Here is a 23,768-nt window from a genome sequence, read left to right as displayed (position 1 = left end):
CAACTGTCAACTGCCCTTGAAATTTTGAATTTTAAAACAAAAAATAATCTAATCTATGCCTCCTCTTATCAGATGAAATTGTAAGCAACTTTTATTTTTTTAAACAATATAATTTTCCTTAAATTTTCCTATCATCTATCATAAGTCCAATAATAGAGGTAGGAATAGATTATTAGGATGAAACAGTTACAATACAAAAGGATTAAATCACAACTTTCTTTAACTACAATTTAAGAGCACCTACATGAAGAAAACATATTCCATATACCGGGTGGTGAATCGTAAAACGGGCCATAGGAAACTCATTTTATTTATACAAGGAGTTGAACTTGTTACGATTTTCATACAAAATTGGTTATAACTTTGTAAATATCCTGTATAATATTACAAACCTTTATATTTTTGTGATGGAGAAGTTAACAGGATTTTGAATATAAAATAAAATATAGGGTGTTCCATTTAAAAAAAAACATAAGTTAGGTCTGCCACTGTGTTATCGAACACCCTGTAACATTCTAACTAATTTTGTAATGTGAAGCTCAAAGGTGTTAACTTTTACTGCTATCTATTACTATAGCGGAGCTATTGAGCTTTACCCTACTAATCAATCACCCTGTATATCGAATTTTTACCGTCGAGTTGATACAAATTTAATTTAAAAAACTGATTTCAAGCGCGTAAGCAATATTCAAAGCTGCCGGCGCCGCGCCGGTCGCTTCAAGCGTCGTTTTTGAGAAAATGGTTCATTCTATAGAAAAATCATTTTTGTTTAAAATCATCTACATTTTTTGTTTCAAACAGTTTTTTCTACGGTTTACATTTACAGGTTCGTTAAATCGATATTCTTCGTTTTCCTCGTCTACGAGGTAGTTTTAGGTTAAAGCTCGTGGATAGGAGTAGCAAACTATTTTGCATCTTTTTTGGGTATACCAAAATTGACATTTCTCAGCAAAATGTAGCTTCTTCCTATGATTTTAAGAGGTTCAGAAGCATTTTTGACCCTGATGACTGGACTAATACTCGAAGGATAAGAAAACTATACCTATGTGTATTTTTGGTTGTCTAATTAGACGAACCAATTTATAGATTATTATTACACATTTTCCTTGTTCCTAAAAATCGAAAGAAAAAGTGTATTCTAAAGATAAGGTGCTCCAATATAGTATCCTATTAACCCAAAATGACGATGTATTACGATGTAACCCAAAATGACGATGTAAGACGTTAAAGCCGTAAATATCGAGGACTGAAAAGCGTAATGCAGATACAGGAAGAAATGGATAAACACGAGAACAAAGTATGAAGTACAAAGAGGAAGAATCCACGTCGAAACTAGAATAATTTGAAAACACAATATTATAAATACTTTTCGGTTTTTTTAATGATGATGATTTTCTTGTTGCACTCTTCATAAAGCCGGCCACACACGGTACTGCGGCGCCAATTTTGTCAAATTCAACTAAAATGGCAACATTTTGATCGTGTGCGGCCGTGCATCCAACAAAATCGTACTGTTTGACCCAGGCCCGGCCCCAGGGGTGGGCAAACTGGGCAGCTGCCCAGGGCGGCAAATTTAGGGGCGGCAAATTTTAGAGGACAGCCAATTTTTAAAATTGAAAAAATAATAAGCAACGGTTTTAATACTATAAAAAATCAATAGTATGAACAAGAGCGGTAAAAATGCAACTGTAAAAACGAGAATTAAATAAGTGAAACAATAACAATTGCAAGGTTCATTCGACGCGAAATTGGCGACACCGCCTTCTTCTTTATCGCATAAGAATAGTGGGATCAGAACTACCCCTCATCACAACTCCCTCCCAGGATTGTTTTTATGGTTCAGGTGCAGTAGCACCGAATGATAACTGTTCTGAAAATGAAGAAACACAAAAAGTTCTAAATTCAAAAACTCGTCATGTAAAAATGTAATAGAAGGACTTATATCAAACATACAGTTCTTAGCACAGCAGTGTCTTCCATTGAGGGGCGAGTTTGATAACTTAATTACAACAATGGTAACTTGGTAAAGCTTATTGAGCTCTTTAGAAAATTTTATTCTGTTTTATAAGAGCACATTAGGAGAACAATAATTAGTGGTAGTAACGAGCAGCATCACTACTTGGGAAAACGTATTCAAAACGAAATTATTCAGGTCCTCCATGACCAAAGTAAAAATAAAATTTTAAACTTTTTGAAATCAGCATACTATTATTAGACCAGACGCATCTGTAAAAATATTAGTACATTTGGACGTTGAGAGGTGACTCAAATTTTTTTGGAGAAATTGCTTGAAAATAAATCAAATAATAATATTTGAGTTATCCTCCCGCTCAAAAAGGTCCGGAACATTGTTTAAATAATCAAAATGTCAAAAAATTAAGGAAAAATTCGATTTTTTTCTTGGTTTTTTGATTATAACTTTAAAAGTATTAATTTCCGAGAAAAGATGTACTGAGATAAAAGTTGCGTAATTAAATTTCCTACAATATAGTATTGGTTAAAAATTTAAGAAATAGTCACCCTTGTTGAAAAATAGCAACAATTGTGAAAAAAACATACAAAAACAAGTATTCGCATTTTACGTTTTGCAACCATTTATGCTAGACTTAGGACCTTCATATTTCACCCTGAAAAATTTTATGATACAGTAAAACAATATTGTAAATTTCATTAAGATCGGTTCGATAGATTTTGCAAAATAAATTTTGCAATCCAGCTTTCGTAAAAAAAATTCATTTTTTCAAAATGTTACAGGACTGAAAATAAAGCAGATAGCAAGTTGAAAATTTTTTTGCGTATAGAAGTGTACTGTACCTGTCATTTGCAATTTCGCAAAATTAAAATCGCTTAACACCACGGCGTCAGGAATTTTTTTAAATAAACATTAATTATTGGTGCTACGCGCAGGACAGCGGATAGGTTGCTCTGATTGGGCATTCCAATGACCTTTGATAATGATTGATAAATTTTAATTTTTATGACATTTCGATATAAATAAATAAATTTGTTTATTGCAAAATAAAAACACATACTCTATCCTTTGAAATAACACTTTTATTAGCAAAAACTTTCTTTGTTCATATATTTTAATTTAAATAATAAAAGTTTATTATTTTTAAACATATGCAATTGTTTAAACAATATTTCACAAACAATAATAAAATTAGTTTGATTTTTGTGGAATTAAAAAATTAAAATACAACAAAATATAGAGTAAGAAAAAAATATATTAGATAAAGATTGGAACAAATTTTGGTGGAAATCAACCTGTGTGAATCGAACACCGCTGTCCTGCGCGTAGCACCAAAAATTATTGTTTATTTCAAAAATTTTCTGGCGCTGTGGTAATTAATCGATTTTAATTTTGATAATTGCAAATGAAAGGTACAGTACACTTCTATAAGCAAGAAAAAAATTAACTTGCTATCTGCTTTATTTTCAGTCCTGTAACATTTTGAATAAATGAATTTTTTTTGCGAAAGCTGTATTGCAAAATTTATTTTGCAAAATCTATTGAACCGATCTTAATGAAATTTACAGTATTATTTTGTTGTATAATAAAGTTTTTCTAGGTGAAATATGAAGGTCCTAAGTGTAGCATAAATGGTTGAAAAACGTAAAATGCGAATACTTGTTTTTGTATGGTTTTTTCGCAATTATTGCTATTTTGCAACTAGGGTGACTATTTTTTAAATTTTTAACCAATTTTATATTGTAGTAAATTCAATTACGCAACTTTTATGTCAGTACAACTTTTCTCGGAAATGAATACTGTTAAAGTTATAATCAAAAAACGAAGAAAAAAATCGAATTTTTCCTTCAATTCTTGACATTTTGATTATTTAAACAATGTTCCGGACCTTTTTGAGAGGGAGGATAACTCAAATATTATTATTTGATTTATTTTCAAGCAATTTCTGCAAAAAAATTTGAGTCACCTCTCAACGTCCATCTCAAAACAGATCCGCCCTGGACTATATAGCATAATTTTAGATTGTACATCTGATATTTCTGGGGTGGAAGAGATGACTATTATTGTACATTTTGTCGATTTAGGTTCTTGTTCACAAAGTGTTAAAATTGCAGAACATTTTCTTGGATTTGTGCCTGTACTTGAAACCACTGGCTTGGGAAGGAAAGAACTGTGGAGTTCAAAACAGAATTTTGAAAATGAATTCTAGAATATTTTTAGTCCCTAGCCATTGACTTAACTTAGTCGTAAACGATGCTGCTAAAGCCCCACAGTTTGTAGGTTCTTTTTGTTAGTGACAAAAATTTACAACTTTTTCTCAGCATCTATTCATCGTTGGGCTATTCTCAAAAATCATATTTCGTGCCTAACATTGAAACCTTTGTCCGAAACTAGATGGAAAAGAAGAATTCAAACAATTGTCCCATCAGATATGACCAAATTGAAGAAATTTACGATGCTCTTGTAGAAATCACTGTGAATAAAAACAACAATCAAAACCACACTGTGGTAATATGGCGTAACATTTTACTTTACATCAACGTAGTCACTTATGTGCAGAGTATTGATATGAAATCCATTTTAAGTCTCTCAGAAGTGATTTAAAATTTCAGGGCTATTTGACAGACGCAAAAGAGCTAGCATCAAAATTAGAAATTGAGAACCCGAAAATCGGATGCACAGTAATAGCCAGAAAGAGGAAAGTTAAAAGATAATTTGGCCATGTGGCTGAAGATGAAAGTATGGACCTAGATCCAGAGACACGATATAAAGTTAACTTCTGTTTAAAAATTATAGGTACAACCGTTAATGCATTAAGTGAGAGATTTCAGCTAATTAGGAGACATGGTGCAATTTTTGAGTTTTTAAAATTTCTACCAAGGGGGGCGGCGGTCGCCGATCTTGCCCAGGGCTGCAAAATCCCTAGGGCCGCGCCTGGTTTGACCACAGAGAGACTGGCCTGTCTGCTGCAGTACCTAGGTACCTACTGCAGAATTGATATCATCGTCGACCTTGTCGAACGACTCCGCAGCACCGTGAGTGGCCGGCTTTATGCCTATTCCATACATAGCAGTAGAAATATTTAATTATTTCGGGGGTAAGTACCTCATATTATATTTAACAGCACAAAAATCGTATATTGGTACTTGGTGTGATGAATATAATTCAAAAGGGACAAATACAAGAGGGAAATTTGCAAGACTGCATTAGTCTATAGCAACATAAATTAAAGCCAGAGTAAGAACAAGAAAGAACAATTAAATATTTTTCGACGGAAAGATAGAAAGAACAATTAAATATTTTTCTTATATCTAAGGACGATAATACCTAATACATACTAAGAACGAAAATCTGTTCATCGTACTGATTAGTAAATGCTATTGCAATGGCAGGTTTTTGCAATACACATTTTTGCATGTCTTATATTCATTAGAAAAAAGTATTCCTTCACTGTTAATCAGAAACATTTGTACGACTTTTTTAAAGATTTTCTCTTGTCCTGGGGTGATTTGTGGTTTATTACTGGGATTCTCAGTCATAATTATTGGAATACTTCCGAATACCTCCACAGGTGGTTTAAAGTGAGCATTAAGCTATTATAACCAAATAGACCTGGATCCCGCGTACCAAAAAAAAAGTTGATTAATAGCAAGCTGAAAATTTGTTAATAGCTTAACGGTGTCTAGTCGGACAAACTTTGATGTATCGGAACACTGGAACAGGGGAAGTTTTAATTGTGGAACAGGTTAAAAATTTGGAACTTCAGACTATGAAAACGTTCCATGTATTTTGTCGAATAGAACTTCCAATTGATTTGTTACCATTTCATTAAACTCTCATGCAAAAATCATACTGCTGTTTATCACCAACTGGGCATTTTAATGAGTGGAACACGAAGAACATGTCAAATGACAGGAATCGTGTTGGTTAGTAATAGCAATCTGCTTTTTGCATGAGAGTTTAATGAAAGGGCAACAAATCAATTGGATGTTCCCAGTGACGGTTTAAGGTATCATGAGGCCCTAGGCGGTCATAAGAAGTAGGTCCCCTTAAAGCGACCATTTACTTAAAACAAATTTACAGGATAGTTATGTTGTTTTGGAAAGTAGTTACTACAAAAATAAATTACGACAATGTAAAAAAGATCATTTTTCTTTTTTTATTTCTGTTACTTTGCTAAAGATTTAAGTAAAATAACTGCGTCTGATCAATTTATAGTTAAAATTTTTAATGTTTACTAGCAGCACTAAAATGTTCTAAAATTTTGGACAATATAATGGTTAAAAGAGCTATTTGATACTTATTCATTTTCCTATATAACATTTGTACTGCTATAACAGCATCAAATCTAGCTGACCATCTAGTATACGTCTATTGTGTATACCATCTAGTATTCTTTTAACCGACATTTGGCCACAACCGGTCATTAATAGTCCATTTACTCACGGTTCGAATAGAAGAACCGCTTGGCTTGACATTAAATTTGGCATACACATAACTAACATGCCAAATCTAAATATGTTGGATTTTTTGTTTTACTGTAAGACAAAAATTGGTTAAGATATGGCTGTTCAAAATTTGCATACACTCGTGATTAATGACTTGTTCAAGCCCTTTCTACTACAGCTCTTTCATAAATAAGCATTTTATACCGACAAAACTTACAGAGCATATAAAAAATTCATAAGTAAAGTAGCATGTGAAGCGGTAGCGATTAATTTCATTTGGGATGCTAATTAAGAGGTGATTTTCACAGTTTTTTACCCAATAAAAAAGAGATCAACTTTATTTTGAACGTATTTTGCTTACTTTAATGCTAGAAACTTTTTTAAAATACAAAAATAAAGCTTTTTAAACACTTCAAAAGTGCAAAAACACTTCATTTTTTGGTTATTTCACGTTGAAATATTCGATTTGTAATTTAACGAATAAAAACCTACTTTTCATTAGATACAACACTGCTTTTACTGGGTGTACAGACTTCACACATACACCATTTTTTTCACTTTTTTGTAAGCTATATTTTTACTAAGAATATTCTTTTCGATAAAATACTTACTTTTGAGTTGAACAAAACACATCCATTGAACAAAAGTTGCTTAGAATTAGTCAGTTTATCCACTTCCGGACGTATTTTGACCGTATATTTTTTCATCCCCGAGAAGGGGTGAACTTAACCTCAGAGCAAAAGCACACATCGGCACAATATCACTTTTTTTCTTTGACATGTTAGCTATGTGTATGCCAAATTTCATGTCAATCCAAGATCTTATTTTAAAATCTAAAGGTTCTTTAAAATCCGGAGGTTTTGCCATATTTTACCGTGGGTGAATGGACTATAAGACCCATCGGTGGGTAGAAATTGAAAAAAAACCGAATAGTTCTTGAACCATACCAAAATAATTAACAGCTTCTAAGCAAAATTTACTTGCAAAATTGATTACGAAATCGAGGGAATGATTAGAACATGGAATATAAAATTCCGTTGGAGATAACTGCTTAATTTTGGTTTGAAGTCGGTTGTGTTTTCCTGCCATATTTGAAAGAAGACAAAACAAAAAACTGAGTTTGATTGGAAATCATAAATTTACCACTCTCTTTTTTACATTTTACATTTTTTTAAATTACTGCTTAAATAATTCAATATTAGTTAATGCATTTGAGTGAAATACGGGCCCCATCAAGTGCGCGGGCCCTTAGCGACCGCCTAGTCCGCCTAATGGTTAAACCGGCGCTGGTTCCGCCCGACAAAATACACGGGACGTTTTCGTAATCTGACGATCCAAATTTTTAAACTGTTTCACAATTCAAACTTCCCCTGTTCCAGTGTTCCCGTACATCAAAGTTTGTCCGAATAGACACCGTTAAGCTATTAACAAATTTTCAGCTTGCTATTAATCAACTTTTTTTTGGTATACGCGGGATCCAGTCCTAATATGGTCAATAAAAGGGTAAAATAACTTTCAAAAGTTATATATTGATGAAGTTTCACCTAGTTCATTACTTGCCTTTCGGTCGTTCTTCTTATTATTGTGCCGTCTCCTTTCGAAGGTTGCCGATCCCAATGACAATTTTAGCTTTGGAAACTGCTGCACAAAAAATTTTTGCTGATGAGCGGTCAAACCATCTCCTCAGGTCCTTCAGCCATGAGTGTTGGCATCTTCCTACCGATCTTTTGCCCTGTACTTTACCTTCCAATATGATTTGAAGTAGTTCTTATCTTTCCCCTCTCAACACATGGCCAGAGTACTGTATTTTCCGTTCTTTGATTATTCTTAATAATTACTTTTCTTTGGTCATGCGCCGACGTACCTCATTGGTAGAAACTATTTGTACCCATAGAATTCTCAGCATCCGTCTGTATATAATACATCTCAAAGGCATATATTCTCTCTTCTGTTTCAGAGTCCATTGTCCAACTTTCACAGCCATACAGTAACACAGAAAACTCATCATAACGTCTTATCTTTTCATTATCCATACTTATCCATACTTATTAATATTATCCATTACTTATCTCTCTTCAATCCTGACCCCCCGGAGGGAGTGTAGTGGTCGACGTGATGTCGTGTATTGTCCGTCTCCAAAGATCTCTGTCTCTGGTCATTTCTTTTAACTCATGCATAGGTCTTTTGCATATTCCTGTAATTTGATCGATCCGTCTTGTTGGGGATCTTCCTCGTGATCTTCGGCCTTCCACCTTTCCTTGTATAATGAGCCTTTTCATGTTTTCTGTGTTTGCTCTCATAACATGTCCAAAGTATTTAAATTGTTCGAGATGGACTTTACTGGAGAGTCGTTGGCTAACTTTTAGCTCTCTTAAAATTGAATTATTCGTTCTATGGTCGGTCCAAGGAATTCTTAGCATTCGTCTCCAACAGAACATTTCAGTGGCGTCTATCTTTCTTCTTTCCGAATTTCTCAGGGTCCAAGATTCACATCCGTAGGTCAGTATTGGGAATATTAAGCAGTTGATCAACCTCATCTTTAACGCTCTTGAAATTTGACAGCGTCCTTCCATATTGTGGTCATTTTTGCTGTGGCGACTTTTGCTAGATCAAATCTACGTTTTATTTCTTCCTGTAATGACCCTGTACTGTTTGTGATTAATGATCCCAGATATAAGTATGAGCTCACAACCTCAAACCGATCAATTGTGGTTATGTGTGGATGATTGTTATGTAGTCTATCTACTATCATGATCTTTGTCTTTGATATGTTTAATTGTAGACCAAATATTTGAGTTTCGTTTTCAACCAGTCGTATAAGATCAATCAGCTCTGCTTGACTATTTGCAAGAAGGGCTGTGTCATCTGCGAAACGTAGGTTGTTTATTTTATAACCATTTACTGAGATGCCTTTTTCCCATCCTTCAAGTGCTCTTCTCATAACATTATGCTCTCCATATATATTGAATAATTGTGGAGATAGTATACATCCCTGTCTGACACCCCGTTCTGGATGAAATTCGTTTGAAAGTGTGTCAAGCACTTTAACTGATCCAGTAGTGTGTTCGTATAGTTCAGTTATAAGCGAAATAAGGTGTTGGGGTACGCCTACTTCTTTTAGTATTCGCCATAAGTGTCTCCACTTAACCCTGTCGAACACCTTACGATAATCTATAAAGCATACCCAAGTAGCAATTTTTCGACGCATTGGTTGTCAGTACAAACAAATGCACTGTATACAGAGGAAAGGCACCAAATTTGAGACACTTTTCTTGAAAAACAAATATAATACAGAATATAAAAAAATTTTTAAAACATTTATTTCGAAAACTTAAATTTAATGTTTCTACAACACAACAAAAAATAAATAAAGCGAATAAGACATATATTTTTGTAAAAAAATTACATTTAATTTTTTTGCGACATTTAATATTAAAAATAAAAGGTCGCCTAATTTGAGATAGTCAGGTATCCAAATTTGAGACAGGTACCCCAATTTGAGATACTATTCAAAAAAGCCCTTTCATTCGCAGAAAAGGCAAATAAATGTGCTGGACTTTATTTCTCCACAGTCTTCATGTGCCCACCTGCCACATTGGTAACACTTTGCCCATCGTTCTCCATATTTATCGTCGGAAAATTTTTCGGTGCAAAATAGACATTCCGTGTCGTTTTCTCCACTTTCGTCGGACGATGAATGAGCTAATGGAAAATCTTCGCTGCTATCTGAACTTGAACTGGAAGAAACTTTCCGTTTCCTTTTTGATGTTTTGCCTTTTGATGTAGAAGGTTGACCTACGTCTTCGTGTACTGCTATTTCTTCTTCGGACGTTGCTGTTTATGTGTAGAATGTGGTGGGAGGCAAATAATCGTCACATGATTCTGTTTGGCCAAATCTATTAGAGCAACGTTTCTCGTATGAGAATAGTGGCCATCAAGGACGAGAAGAACAGGGTCTGCAGCTGAAGGTTAGTGAATTTTATGAAGTGTTGTAGCCATCTAGTGAAAATATCGGCCTGTACCCAACCTGACATCAACTCTTCAGTGGGAGCTCCTAGCATCAACTCTGTTCTCATATTTTTTCTAGGGAAGATTAAAAATGGTTGTACGAAAACTCCTGCAGCATTCAAATATGTAATAACAGTAATCAGCTTGCTCCTTTCTGCTGAAGTAAGTGACGAAACCTGCTTCTTCCCTCTTATAGAAATGACTTTGCTATGTTTGTGCTGAACAATTGTAATACCTGTTTCGTCTACATTGAATATACGTTGTGCAGGGTTAGTAAGCTTAAGATATTCTGGTTCATACAGGTCAAAGAACTTGGATAAATTTTCATGAGTAAACGATTTTACTCGAGCAGATGACATTCCCTGAGGAGTACGCATTGAAAGCATCGGATGCCTTTTCAGAAAGAGTCTCAACTATTTCTTTCCGGCTGATTTTTTGACTACGCTAAATGGATGTGGTATTAGTTTCGTATTGCAAGTTGAAATGCCAGTCGTTTTATATCACGCGCTCTTAGCCCGAAATAACGTTGCTCCATAGTTAGGGCATACTCAACCAACTCATTTTCTAATTCCAAAGGAAGAATAGGTCGGCGGCCAATTGATATCCCGACGAGTTCTTCTGGAATCTTGTCTGATTTCACATATCGATCTAAGGTACCTTTTGGTACTCCAAAAACTTTTGAGGCCCTCAAATAGCCCATCTCTCTATTTCTTACTGTATTTATCATATCATTTGCATTCTATTTTTTATTTTTTGGAGGCATCTACAAACAAAAAAATACATAAAAATACAAATTGTACACGGGGTCCTAATTTGAGACACTCTCAAATTTGGAACCTACCAGGTGTCTCAAATTAGGATTTTTCCGTCAAAAAATAAAACGGATTTTTGTTGGTTATGTATGCCACACAATTACCGTTTAATTTGCATAAAATGTATTAACTAATATTAAACTACCAAAAAAAAATTACTGGAGTAAATGTAATCATCTTACCTTGATGTATTGTAAGTTTTTATAAATTCTGAAAAACTTTGTGTATGGTGTAAATCAAATTAACGTCGACAAAACAACAACGGTCACTTCTAAGCGCCAACTAAAAGCAGATCTACTACTAACTTCACCACAGAATGAGATCAGTTTTGAATATTTTCACTAGATGTCAACTGTCAACGCATCGTACACAAATATACGACGGTGTCTCAAATTAGGCGCCTGTCTCAAATTTGGTGCCTTTCCTCTAACGTTGCCACAGTGGACTTTCAGTTGTTTCGGCCAACGACCCCTAACCCGACTGACATTACGATGTTACAACGTTAAGTAATATCTTTAGTTATATGGGCAACTAAGTTATTACTATTGTGACAACTACATATCACAGTTAAGTTTTTTCAACAATAGCAACTACTTAAAAACGTTATAATGCTAAACTAATTTACGCCCATGGGTTTTCTGGCAGACTAGGTAGTTGTCTCTCACGACCCCAGGGCCTTTACGTATAGTTCTATAGATGTGTGACACGTTTACGGCAACTTCAGGAGCAAAAAAAGAATTTACTTTATAACCGTACTTTTTTATTATTTTATTTTGCTGGAAATTTTCGATTTATTTAACAACCTGTTTATTTGTTTTTTATTAGCTGGTTTCTCCATTGTCCATTGTTTTATCAGTAGATTTGATAAGCTTAAATCTTTGTATCAGCTTTGCTAGACAGGGTTGCCAGGCCAGTTCTTACTCTTTCAGTACTATATCCGTTGCAAGATAATTTGGCTGAAACTCCGACAAAATATGTACTTTTTGTACATATTTTGTCTGAATTCCATCCGAATTATCTTGCAGCGGATAGTAGTTTTGCTTTCAAAAAATCAATAGAAATCAGTAGATTCTTTTTAGGCCCTTTAAATACTAGTCTGGGCTATGATTACCGGAGAATAGGCCATTTTTGGGAAAAGTTATTTACCAGCAATTTTATTGATGGAATCGAATTATAAGATCCTATATATTAATAATATAGGTATGCAAAGTCCTCAGATAGTGTGCTACTTTTTTTATAAATAAAATGGCGCACGAAAATCGTGTTTTTTTCAATTATTGCTCTATAACTCCGAAGATTTTAATTTTACAACAAAAATATATGTACAGTGGAATATTGAATTCCCTAGATTTTTCGATTATCTGTCTTATATTCAACAGGTGTTCTCGAGTACCTCTACCTTTGGTAAATCCAGTTTGCTTTAGCTACCTTTAGCGACTTTACTTTTTATAATTAAAAAGAACGGGCCCTTTAGGCCCCTCCGGGGCCCGGGCTCCTGGGCGCCCGCCCCATGTCCCCAGTGGATAAACCGGCACTGAACACGGATGTTGCGTATCTTTTTTAATTTTTTTAATAAATAATAAAAAGTTGATATACTTAAAATTCATATTTTATAGGGTGATTATTATATTTAATATTATATATACCAGATACCATTTTAAACAACCGTAACCGTGGTATTATAAAAAGTACCTACCTACTGTAATTTAAGCTTTTTATATCGTCAAATTAGTTTATGTTCTCTCCTATAAACAATAAAAACGTTTTATAATAAAAAAGTTGTTTTTTAAAAAAGTGTAGTTATACTCAAGTACCTAATAATTATCTTCTTAATTTTATAAAAAATATTCTTCACTTTATATTGTTTTATAATCTCTCTAAAAAGCCTCGACACGACGCCTATGGACTACCCCTAATTAAATCACATTATCAAATCATTATCCATTAATATTTTTATTAATGCCAATCTCTTAAATATCAAACTAATGGATTTTGCCACCAGTAAAAAAATTTGAGATTCATGGTCAAATGCTAAAGTCTATATGCGCGCGCTACCACTTGGAGAGAAAGAACTAAAATTTCAAAGGACGTGAGACGTGACCGCGACTGGCAGGGTGATGGAAGCCTATTTACCAATCTGTGTGTAGAGAGACGCTAGAGAGAGAGACAACAGATAACAGTTGTGTAGTAAACTGTTCAAGTGTAAACAGTAAACCATCAGTAAACCAGTGACTTATTTAAACCCCTGACAAACGGAACTTATTATTGTTGCTAAAATGGCATTTTCGATATTTAGACAATGCGTGAAAAACGGGATAACAGTTTCTAACAGAAGTGCCCTTATGGAGGGTGTTTTGAAGAACACGCTGGCGAATGTGGTAAGTCGATAAAAAAAAGGTCAATAGTGTGTAGATATGTTTCCTAATTTGGTCGCCAAATTGATAAAGTCTTAATGTTGATACAACATGTTAATTTGAACAGTTGTTACCGTTTTACAATCCGTTATAACTCCAAAATGAATACAATTAACCGGCATGTATACAAAATATCTACAGCATTGTCAAAGAGGCATTAGCTTTCTATTAACTAATACTTATTACCAGTCTTTCTTGTAGTAATTTCTAGTAGATAATAAATAAAAATTATGTACATACGTGTAATAGAATACAGAATAAGGAATAAAATTCATATTTTATTTAACATTGATTATTTGCCTTTAATACGTCTCAACTCAATAATATTGCAAGTATTTTTAATTTGATTTAAGAAAATATGAGTAAAGTTGTTTTTTGACATATCTACTTATTACTTTTTAATCCTTTTGCATGTTTTATTAATGATTGACTTCTGTCTGTTTTTCTTGTTTTGTTTTGGTTTTGCCTTTCGTAAACACATTATTTTGTACACACGTATTCATACATTTTTTCTTTAAAACCTACGTCAACTATTGTATCTAACTCCCTCCTAATTTTTATATAATTTTTTTCTGTATTTTACACTATATTTTCAAAGGAAACACATTCAATTCTACAATGTCTATTATCGATTTGTGTTTTTCTAATAGGTATTTATTTATATTTCTTTATTAATTTTAATATTTCCTACATATTTTTAATGTTTCATAAACGTACAATTTCACCTATAAAAACTATTTTCACTATAAATCCAGTTATTTATAAGTACCCTCCTTTTGATCCTTCAATTTTCACAAAAAAACCTTATTTACGTTTCCCCTGATTATTTACTTATTTTTTCATTTTTTTCCCTATCTTTTTGACTATTTTATCTTACCTTGATTTCTGTTATAAATTTTCCATTTTTTTCCATTTATTTCTATATTATCTTCCTCTTCTCATTAATCTTTGGCTTCCGTTTATTACTTTATTTCTTCTCATTATATTCACGCAAATTCGTTTCAAGTTATGCCTTTCTAAGAGTCTTTACTGCTTTGTTTTGGTTTTTCTTTTCGTACCCATATTATATTTTTATACACGTATTCATACAATATTCTTTAAAACCGGCTTCAATGTTTATTATCTGTCTCCTCATAATTTGTGTTATTAGATTTTTGTTTCTATTTTACACGATGTTTTCAAAGGAAACACATTGAATTCTACAATGTCTATTATCGATTTGTGTTTTTCTAATATTATTCACAAACGTAGAGTATCACCTATCCAACTATTTTCACGATAAATCCAGAAATCCAGGTATTTATCACCTTCTTTTGATTCTCTCATTTTCATAAAAGACCTTATTTACATTTCCCCTGATTATTTACTTATTTTCTCATTTTTTTCCTTATCTTTTTGACATCTTACCTTGATTCCTAAATAGCTTCTGTTGTACATTTTCCAATTTTTTTCATTTATTTCTATATTATCTTCTTTCTTATCATTACTGTTTGGCTTCCGTTTATTCCTTTATTTCTTCTCATTATATTCACGCAAATACGTATCAAATTATGCATTTTCAAGAGGTTTTATTGTTTTGTTTTGGTTTTGCTTTTCGTACCCACATTATATTTTTATACACGTATTCATACAGTATTCTTTAAAATCAGCTTTAATGTGTATTACCTGTCGCCTCATAATTTTGTGTTAGATTTTTGTTTCTACATATTTTACACGACATTTTCAAAGAAAACACATTCAATTCTACAATGTCTATTACAGATTTGTGTTTTTCTTATATTACCCACAAACGTAGAGTATCACCGATTCAACTATTATCAGTATAAATCCAGTTATTTATTACCTTCTTTTGATTCTCCCAATTTCACAAAAAAACTTTATTTACGTTTCTTCTGATTATTTACTTATTTTCTCATTTTTTCCTTATCTTTTTAACCATTTTATCTTACCTTGCTTCCTAAATAGTTTCTGTTAAGTATAAATTTTCCAATTTTTTCCATTAATTTCTATATTATCTTACTCTTTTCTTTTTATTAATTCCGTTTATTCCTTTATTTCTTCTCATTGTATTCACGGAAATTCGTTCAAATTATGGCTTTCTAAGAGTTTTTATTGTTTTGTTTTTGTTTTTCGTACCCACATTATATTTTTATACACGTGTTCATGCATTATTGTTTAAAATCGTCTTCTCCGTCTCCTCGTAACTTGTGTTAGATTTCCGTTTTTCTTTTACATGACATTTTCAAAGAAAACACATTCAATTCTACAATGTCTATTATCGATTTGTGATTTGTGTTTTTCTAATATTATCCACAAACATAGAGTATCGCAGAGTATCGCCTATCCAACTATTTTCACGATAATTCCAGTTATTTATTACCTTCTTTTGATTCTCCCAATTTCACAAAAAAACTTTATTTACGTTTCTTCTGATTATTTACTTATTTTCTCATTTTTTCCTTATCTTTTTAACCATTTTATCTTACCTTGCTTCCTAAATAGTTTCTGTTAAGTATAAATTTTCCAATTTTTTCCATTAATTTCTATATTATCTTACTCTTTTCTTTTTATTAATTCCGTTTATTCCTTTATTTCTTCTCATTGTATTCACGGAAATTCGTTCAAATTATGGCTTTCTAAGAGTTTTTATTGTTTTGTTTTTGTTTTTCGTACCCACATTATATTTTTATACACGTGTTCATGCATTATTGTTTAAAATCGTCTTCTCCGTCTCCTCGTAACTTGTGTTCGATTTCCGTTTTTCTTTTACATGACATTTTCAAAGAAAACACATTCAATTCTACAATGTCTATTATCGATTTGTGATTTGTGTTTTTCTAATATTATCCACAAACATAGAGTATCGCAGAGTATCGCCTATCCAACTATTTTCACGATAATTCCAGTTATTTATTACCTTCTTTTGATTCTCCCATTTTCACAAAAAAAACCTTATTTACGTTACCTCCGATTATTTACTTATTTTCTCATTTTTTGACCATTTTATCTTATCTTGATTCCTAAATAGTTATAAATTTACCAATTCCGTTATAAATTAAAAATGTCAATTTTTCGATTTTTTTCTTACCACTAAAGGTTTTAAAAGTTTATCGTTAAAACACAAATAGCTTTAAAATGACGATTTTTAAAAGTTGTAAATTTAATTCGTTGCTTCGAAAACTGCAAAATAAAGCAAACTTGTTGATTGTTTATAATTACTGTAATAATCAATCTAGATATTTGTTATTGCATCCAAAGTTGAGTATGTATTGTGTTCTTAAATATACCTTCAAAATTTCAGATCGATCCATCAATTAATTTCAAAGTTAATTATTCTATCTGTTTATCCAAGAGACCTTTTTTGCACTAACATTAGTCACAAAATAACGAAGATACCGCAATTCTACGCAACCAAAAGAAAATTTAAGTCAAACTATTAATATGTATCAAAAAAGGTTAAAAAATCATTTATATAACAAAAATCGTTTTGCACAATAATTACTGTTATTTTTAACGTCTACGGTCTACACCAGTGATTCCCAACCGGGGGGCGATCGCCCCCTTGCGGGCGATTTGAGATTTTCAGGGGGGCGATAGAGCGAAGGGGGCGATATGGGGGGCAATAGAGAAAAGGGGGCGATAAGGTGGGCGATTAGCATCTGGGAAAAGAGAAATGGGTAATAGAGAAGAAAAAACAATACTTTCGATCGGATATCCATAGGATAATAAAAAGTAATTAAATTTACACCAATGCAGGTAATAATAACACAAACATCTCGTCTAGTAACAGAGGGCTATGAATCATGATACAATTTAATTCTATAGGTAAGTAATACATTATAATTAATTCTGCATTTTCCTTTTATCGAGCTTTCGTATTGGGCGAATATCCGCACAAAAGAGAAAGGAATAGAAGTGGGATAAGAATGATGAGAGTAGGTACCGACCCTGCCGATCTGACTCCAACAAAAAATGTACGGCCAAAATTGTGGTCGTTTTGTCATCTATCTATCTTTTGCCCTTCATTTGTCCAAAGTTGAACGTATGCCTCCCCCTTATTTTTCCACTCTTCTTCGTTCAGTGCTAATCCTGTCCATCTGGTCCCAGCGTATCTTTTTGGGTCATTCGACCATCTCATCTGTGGTCTGCCCTTTCCTCTTTTACGGTCCCAAGGTCTCCAGTGGATTGTCGCTTCATTCCATCTTCCGTCTTTTTGTCTGTTGTTTTATCATGTTTTTAACTAGAGAGTAGCTGCATGTTTGTTTAGATCTTTCACTTTGGTTTTATTTCTGATCCATGTATTTTTATTTTTGTCACTTATCTTGATACCCAACATCTTTCTTTCCATTGCCCTTTGAGTATTGGCCATTCTTTCCATATTTTCCTTCGTGAAGGTCCATGTCTGTGCTTCATATATAAATATTGGTCTTGTCATAGATGAGGTAAATAAAATTAAAGCAAAACCAAAGAATGATGGAATATTTCGTATATTCTGATACTCTGTAAAGAAAATGATGAGATATTTAATACATTCCTACTACAGTACTACATACGGAAGTCCGCTGGCTTTCGAAAGGGAATTGCTTACGGCGGTTCTGCAGTCTCATGGATACTATTATCGAATTTCTGATAACTACTGACCCCACACTGAGTACAGCACTACAAGAGAAGCGAAATGACATCGCTTAACTATCAGATATTTCTGAAAAATTAAATGGAACGAATCTGGAATTACAAAGGAAGAACATAAATATGGCCAAAGCGAAGGGAGTTGTCGGAGCATTCATTGACAAACTATCTATTTTTGAAGAAAATATACAGAGAGGAGGTCTGACCAAATTCCCCAGAAATCATCATGTGGTTATTTTGAGGATCTTCAAACATATTGCCTCCACCTTGGAGGGGATTTGAGGTACATAGCTATTAACCAACATTGAGCCAGACATAAAGAAATTATGTGAGTATCACCAGGCCTAAGGGAGAAATTAACATTTATTACTAACCATGTTCACCAACACGTGGACAAAATGCAAGAGGCACAAGATCGAAATAGAGGGAAAATTATGAGAGAGATCTATGTCCAGCAGTGGACAAGCGAAGATTGAATGATGACTTACCATGTATCATTTTACGAAATGTAAAAATGTTGAATGTTCGAGGAGCACTCTCAAATCATGATTTGGGAGTGCTCCTCATGCTTGTTTATTTCTAGTGCATGTTTATTGTGATTTGTAGTGTAGACAGTTGTATCTCAAATTAGCGAATCGACTATACCCATTTTTTATATTTAAAAAACTAACCGTTTTAAGGGTAGTTTTCACTCTACGTTTTATTGTACGTTTTGTGTGTCATACAAAACGTACGACAAAACGTACGTTTTGTCCAGTGTATAATGTGGCGTGTAAACAGCAAAACGTACGTCTTGTCGAATCGAAAAATGTATAGGATTTGTCCTATCACACAAAACGTACAATAAGCCGTAGCGTGAAAACGACCCTTTACACGAATTTAAACAAAAAACAAAGGTGTTCCAGAACGATTAGGTAAAAAGTAGAGATACGATTAAACTTATACAGTATTGTCTGTCATTGTTAGGGGTCGTTTTCACGCTACGTCTTATTGTACGTTTTGTGTCATACAAAACGTACGACAAAACGTGCGTTTTGTTAATAAGGGGATTTAATTTTTTCGATTCGACAAGACGTACGTTTTGCTGTTTTCACGCTACGTCTTATTGTACGTTTAGTGTGATAGGACAAATCCTATACATTTTTCGATTCGACAAGACGTACGTTTTGCTGTTTACACGCCACATTATACACTGGACAAAACGTACGTTTTGTCGTACGTTTTGTATGATGTATGACACACAAAACGTACCTACAATAAGACGTAGCGTGAAAACGACCCTTTAAAAATGAGGCTGAAATGAAGATTAGTCGACCACGTAGAGAACCAAAAATTCAAGCGTTCAAAAATGTTAATGAACTTCAAAATACTGCAAGTTTCTTTACCTCCGGTTCTAATTATTGATGGTCTTTGATCTCTTTTTAACTCGTATGTACTGTTTGTGTACATTACAAATACATAATATGCAATGTTTTCATATTATTAATAAACAGACAATGTAATTTGTTTAAACAGTTAAAAAATAAAACTTATGTTTTTATCTTTAACATGAAACTATATACATACCTAATAACTTCTTATCAATCCGCCCTTGCTTTTTTATCTAATCGTCTCAGAATAAATTTCTATTTCTTTCAAATTTTTGTAAAAATTGCCAGCGTTTCGAATATGAAAGAAGTAATGTAAAAAATGTAATATTCTGAATGTTTGTAATTCAAAAGAAACTATAATTTTGCAGAAAGGTTTTGCATTGTGATTTTTTTTATACAAATTGATAGTTTAATTCTTAACTTTCAAAATGAATTTAGTGACTTGTAACCGTTGACCTGAAGATGCTCTGCATACTTTAGAGAGCGAAACCGGTCGCTGAAAGTTACAATAAATGATTGAGAGTACGTCTGTCTTTTACTTCATTTAAAATGAACTCTCACATGGAACCCATTCAACATGTAAACTTTCAATTTTTATGCGTAGAATTACCGTATGACCCTTATTTATTAGGTATTCTGATCTTTAAAATCCTTTCTACTCTTCAATTTTTGGAAGAATTTTCTAGTTTATGTCGTTTTCTTCAATAATTCTTTTAGTTCACGAAGTTCCGTTTCTGTTTTTTCTCTTGTTTTACTAAGTTGTATTTTTTTCTCTTTCTTTCTCAGTCTTTTATTTTCTTCTGTTTGTCTTTGTTGCATACGCCGATGGGCATATACTAGTTCGCTCCGGGCGGTCAGATTTTAATCCCCGACAGAAAAGGGTCAAAGGTAAGTTCGCTCCGTCCATTAGAAACCAAAATTTCTAATAAAATTGCTTACATACTAAGATTTTTCAAAATAGGAACCAAAATGAAGTGAATAGTATACAAATATGTAATCTAATTTAACTATCTTGTAAATAAATATGTAACAAATAATATTTTAATATAATTTCTATATAAAATACAAAAATCACAGAACCAATTTTGCCGATATTAATTCTCCTAGAACTTAGTAGATAAATATTTAATCCGCTTTAGCCATGGGAGCGAACTAGTATATAATTAAAAGGGTTTTTTGACCGCACGGGAGCGAACTAGTGTGCTCCGACGCCGATACGCGTGATTACCATTCTGCTCTTGTTCTTTGTCTTGTCTCAATGCCCAATATCTCTTTTGCGGCTTCTTCTATAATATTTTTATATTATGTTTCCCACTATTTACCAACATCTCATGCTTATGTCGATTTTTTAATTTTCTGTCTATTGGTCTATTGATCTATTGTATTGTTCAGTACGTTGCCACTTAGTTAAAAACTATAAAAGCACCAACATTATCTCATTGAATTGTAAGTGCAAATAACATTTTTATTTGTAAACCAAATACACCAGAGAAATAAGGTGAGAAAGTGAGTACCTTGTCGGTGACTTTGACCCGGCCATGTACCTGACAAGTTTTATAAGTTTTATGGGCTTCGATAACGATAACCCAAACCTATTATGTTTCCTACAATGGGTTCGGTGAACTTGCTAAATTATTAATTTTAAGGTTTAATATTTTAAGACCAATAATGCACCGTTTTGTTTACGAGTAACAATTAAAGTATTTTGAACGGATTTGGCGGTCTTTCCGATGACCAACCTTTTTTTGTTACACGGATGACCAACGGGGGTAAAAAATGACCCCAGGTCAAAAATGATAATTGACAAAAGAAATAAGTTGTTTTAAGAAATAAAATAATGTAAGTATTCTTAATTTTAATATTAGTATTGTAGCAATAAATGATAAATAAACATTAGTAACACATATTATCTCCATCACAACTGAACCAAAACAGGACTCATCATTCTGAACATCATAGAACTAAAGAAATTTTGAAAAATACACTAATTTACGTCGTCACAGGTTTAACAAACAACTTTTTTTCAATATTGGAATGTTTCTTAAAAACAATGTGCACTTGAAAGTCGAAAGAGACCACCCTGGCATTTCTTCTTCTTTAAGTACCGTGCCCAAATTTTTAGGCGTGGGCAGCTTCCATAACAATTTGCCGATATCGTTATCGATCTTGTACCCTGGCATTATGTTTTATAAAACAACATTTTCCCAGGAAAATTTTAAATCTGTCAATTTTAAAAGGAAAATGAGAAGTTCTCTCGATGGTCTCCTACCAAAGACATTGGACCAAATAAATAATGAAAATTCAATTCCAATTGATAGTTCAAAATATAACCACCTAATGTAATTGCTAGAATGGGTACCTTCTATTTACCATTCCTACTATAAATCTTTAAAAACAACAAAAAATAAAGTTGTCGTTAACGAAAATAATTCTTCATGTTCCGAAGATGATTAAATGCTTTTTAATTTAAGTTTGAGTTTTATATTATTTTTGTAATGTTAAGTTCTGATTAGAACGTTCTTTTCCTAATAAAATCATACCAAAAGGGCGGCTGTCCTGTTTTTCTATTGCTATAGTACCACAAAACAATGTTTCTTAAAAACAATTCCACATAATAGACGGTATTTACACAAACTTTTTTTACAACATTATTCCAACATTGCAAAACATGATTGAAAAAACATTGCAATTTTTTTGCTCATAAACATTTTTTTCTTTTGAACTATTATTTACAATCAACTTATACATAAGAGTTTAAAGTAAATTTGAATGAATTTTTAAGCAAGGAAGCAGAGGCATCCAATGGTGCATCGTCTTATAGGTTTATTTCATTGTTATAACAAATCTTGTGGCCACGTTCGCAGGAGTCTTCTGATTGCTTGTCCATTCTGGTAGAGATGTCTCGCGGTTCCTAGATCCGGGCCTAAATGCAAGTCACCAAGAGGAAGACGTAATAGCTATTAGAAAACCTAGAAAAAGATGGAATAATATGCAAATAGAATAAGAGGCAACCTTGAAGAAAAACAGTATGACTAAATAAAATAAGTTTTCATATGTCTGTGAATAAACTTTTTTACTTGTGATTTCCAACAGTTTGTAGTTTTGAAAAATATATAGACTATTGGATTTTAATGAAAGTTCAGCCACGATTTTATCCATTATGCCCTTGAGAGTACTGAACGATGAAATTAAGGAGAGGAGAATCCCCACAGAAAACTGTGGGGTTTCCTAGGGAAATCAACGTAAAAATTGAATTTTCTTTTGAGAAGAAAATCGCTCGTGCTGCGACGATTTTCTCCCTTATGCCATTTTACTATAGTGGATGACATACATAATAGATCTGTTTGAGGATAATAGACAAGAACCGGTAGAAATCGACAGCGAAACGGTACCAGAGATCATAATAGAGGAAATCGAACAAGCAATACGAAACGCAAAAACGGAAAAACTGTAGATCCAGACGAAATACCTGCGGAATTACTGAAATGTCTAGACGATGAAACTCTACCAATACTACTGGATCTGTTTAATGAAGTATATAAAACCGGAAAAATCCCTCAGGAATGGTTGGTGTCCACCTTTGTAACAATACCAAAAACAATATATGCCAAAGATTGTTCGGACTATAGGACAATATCACTAATAAGCCATACCCTCAAAATATTTCTAAAGGTGATTCATGGAAGATTATACAGAAAGCTAGAATATGATATGGATGATACCCAATTTGGGCAAAGGAATTGGAACAAGAGAGGCATTGTTTACGTTTAATTTCCTCTCTCAAAGATGCTTAGATATGAACCTGGATATTCATTCCTGTTTCATCGATTTCGAAAAAGCGTTCGACTGGGTCCGACATGAAAAACTAATAAAATTATTGAAAAACAGAGATATAGACAGACGAGATTTACGAATTATCATCAATCTGTATTGGAATCAAAAGGCCAATATAAAGATAGAAGAACAAGAATCCGAGAATATTGATATAAAGAGAGGAGTAAGACAGGGTTGTGTTCTGTCGCCGCTACTGTTTAACCTGTACAGTGAAGCCATATTTCAGGAAGCGATAGCGGAGCTAAGTGATGGAATCTCTATAAACGGAAAAATAGTAAATT

At 33.0% G+C, this 23,768-nt stretch overlaps 1 protein-coding gene across 1 annotated transcript in view; it reads left to right on the top strand.

The window, feature by feature from the left end:
• Nucleotides 1–13,272: 13,272 nt before the first annotated feature.
• Nucleotides 13,273–23,768, top strand: part of LOC114337585 (sarcoplasmic calcium-binding protein) — a 60,183-nt gene continuing 49,687 nt past the window's right edge. Inside the window, exon 1 of the mRNA XM_028288067.2 lies at nucleotides 13,273–13,618. Coding sequence (XP_028143868.1) covers nucleotides 13,517–13,618 — 102 coding nt within the window. The 5' untranslated portion in view covers nucleotides 13,273–13,516. The remainder of the gene's footprint in view (nucleotides 13,619–23,768) is intronic.

The sequence above is a fragment of the Diabrotica virgifera genome, chromosome 3 (assembly GCF_917563875.1).
Source record: "Diabrotica virgifera virgifera chromosome 3, PGI_DIABVI_V3a".
Classification (NCBI taxonomy): Eukaryota; Metazoa; Arthropoda; class Insecta; order Coleoptera; family Chrysomelidae; genus Diabrotica; species Diabrotica virgifera.
This window is presented reverse-complemented; position numbering and strand designations above follow the sequence as displayed.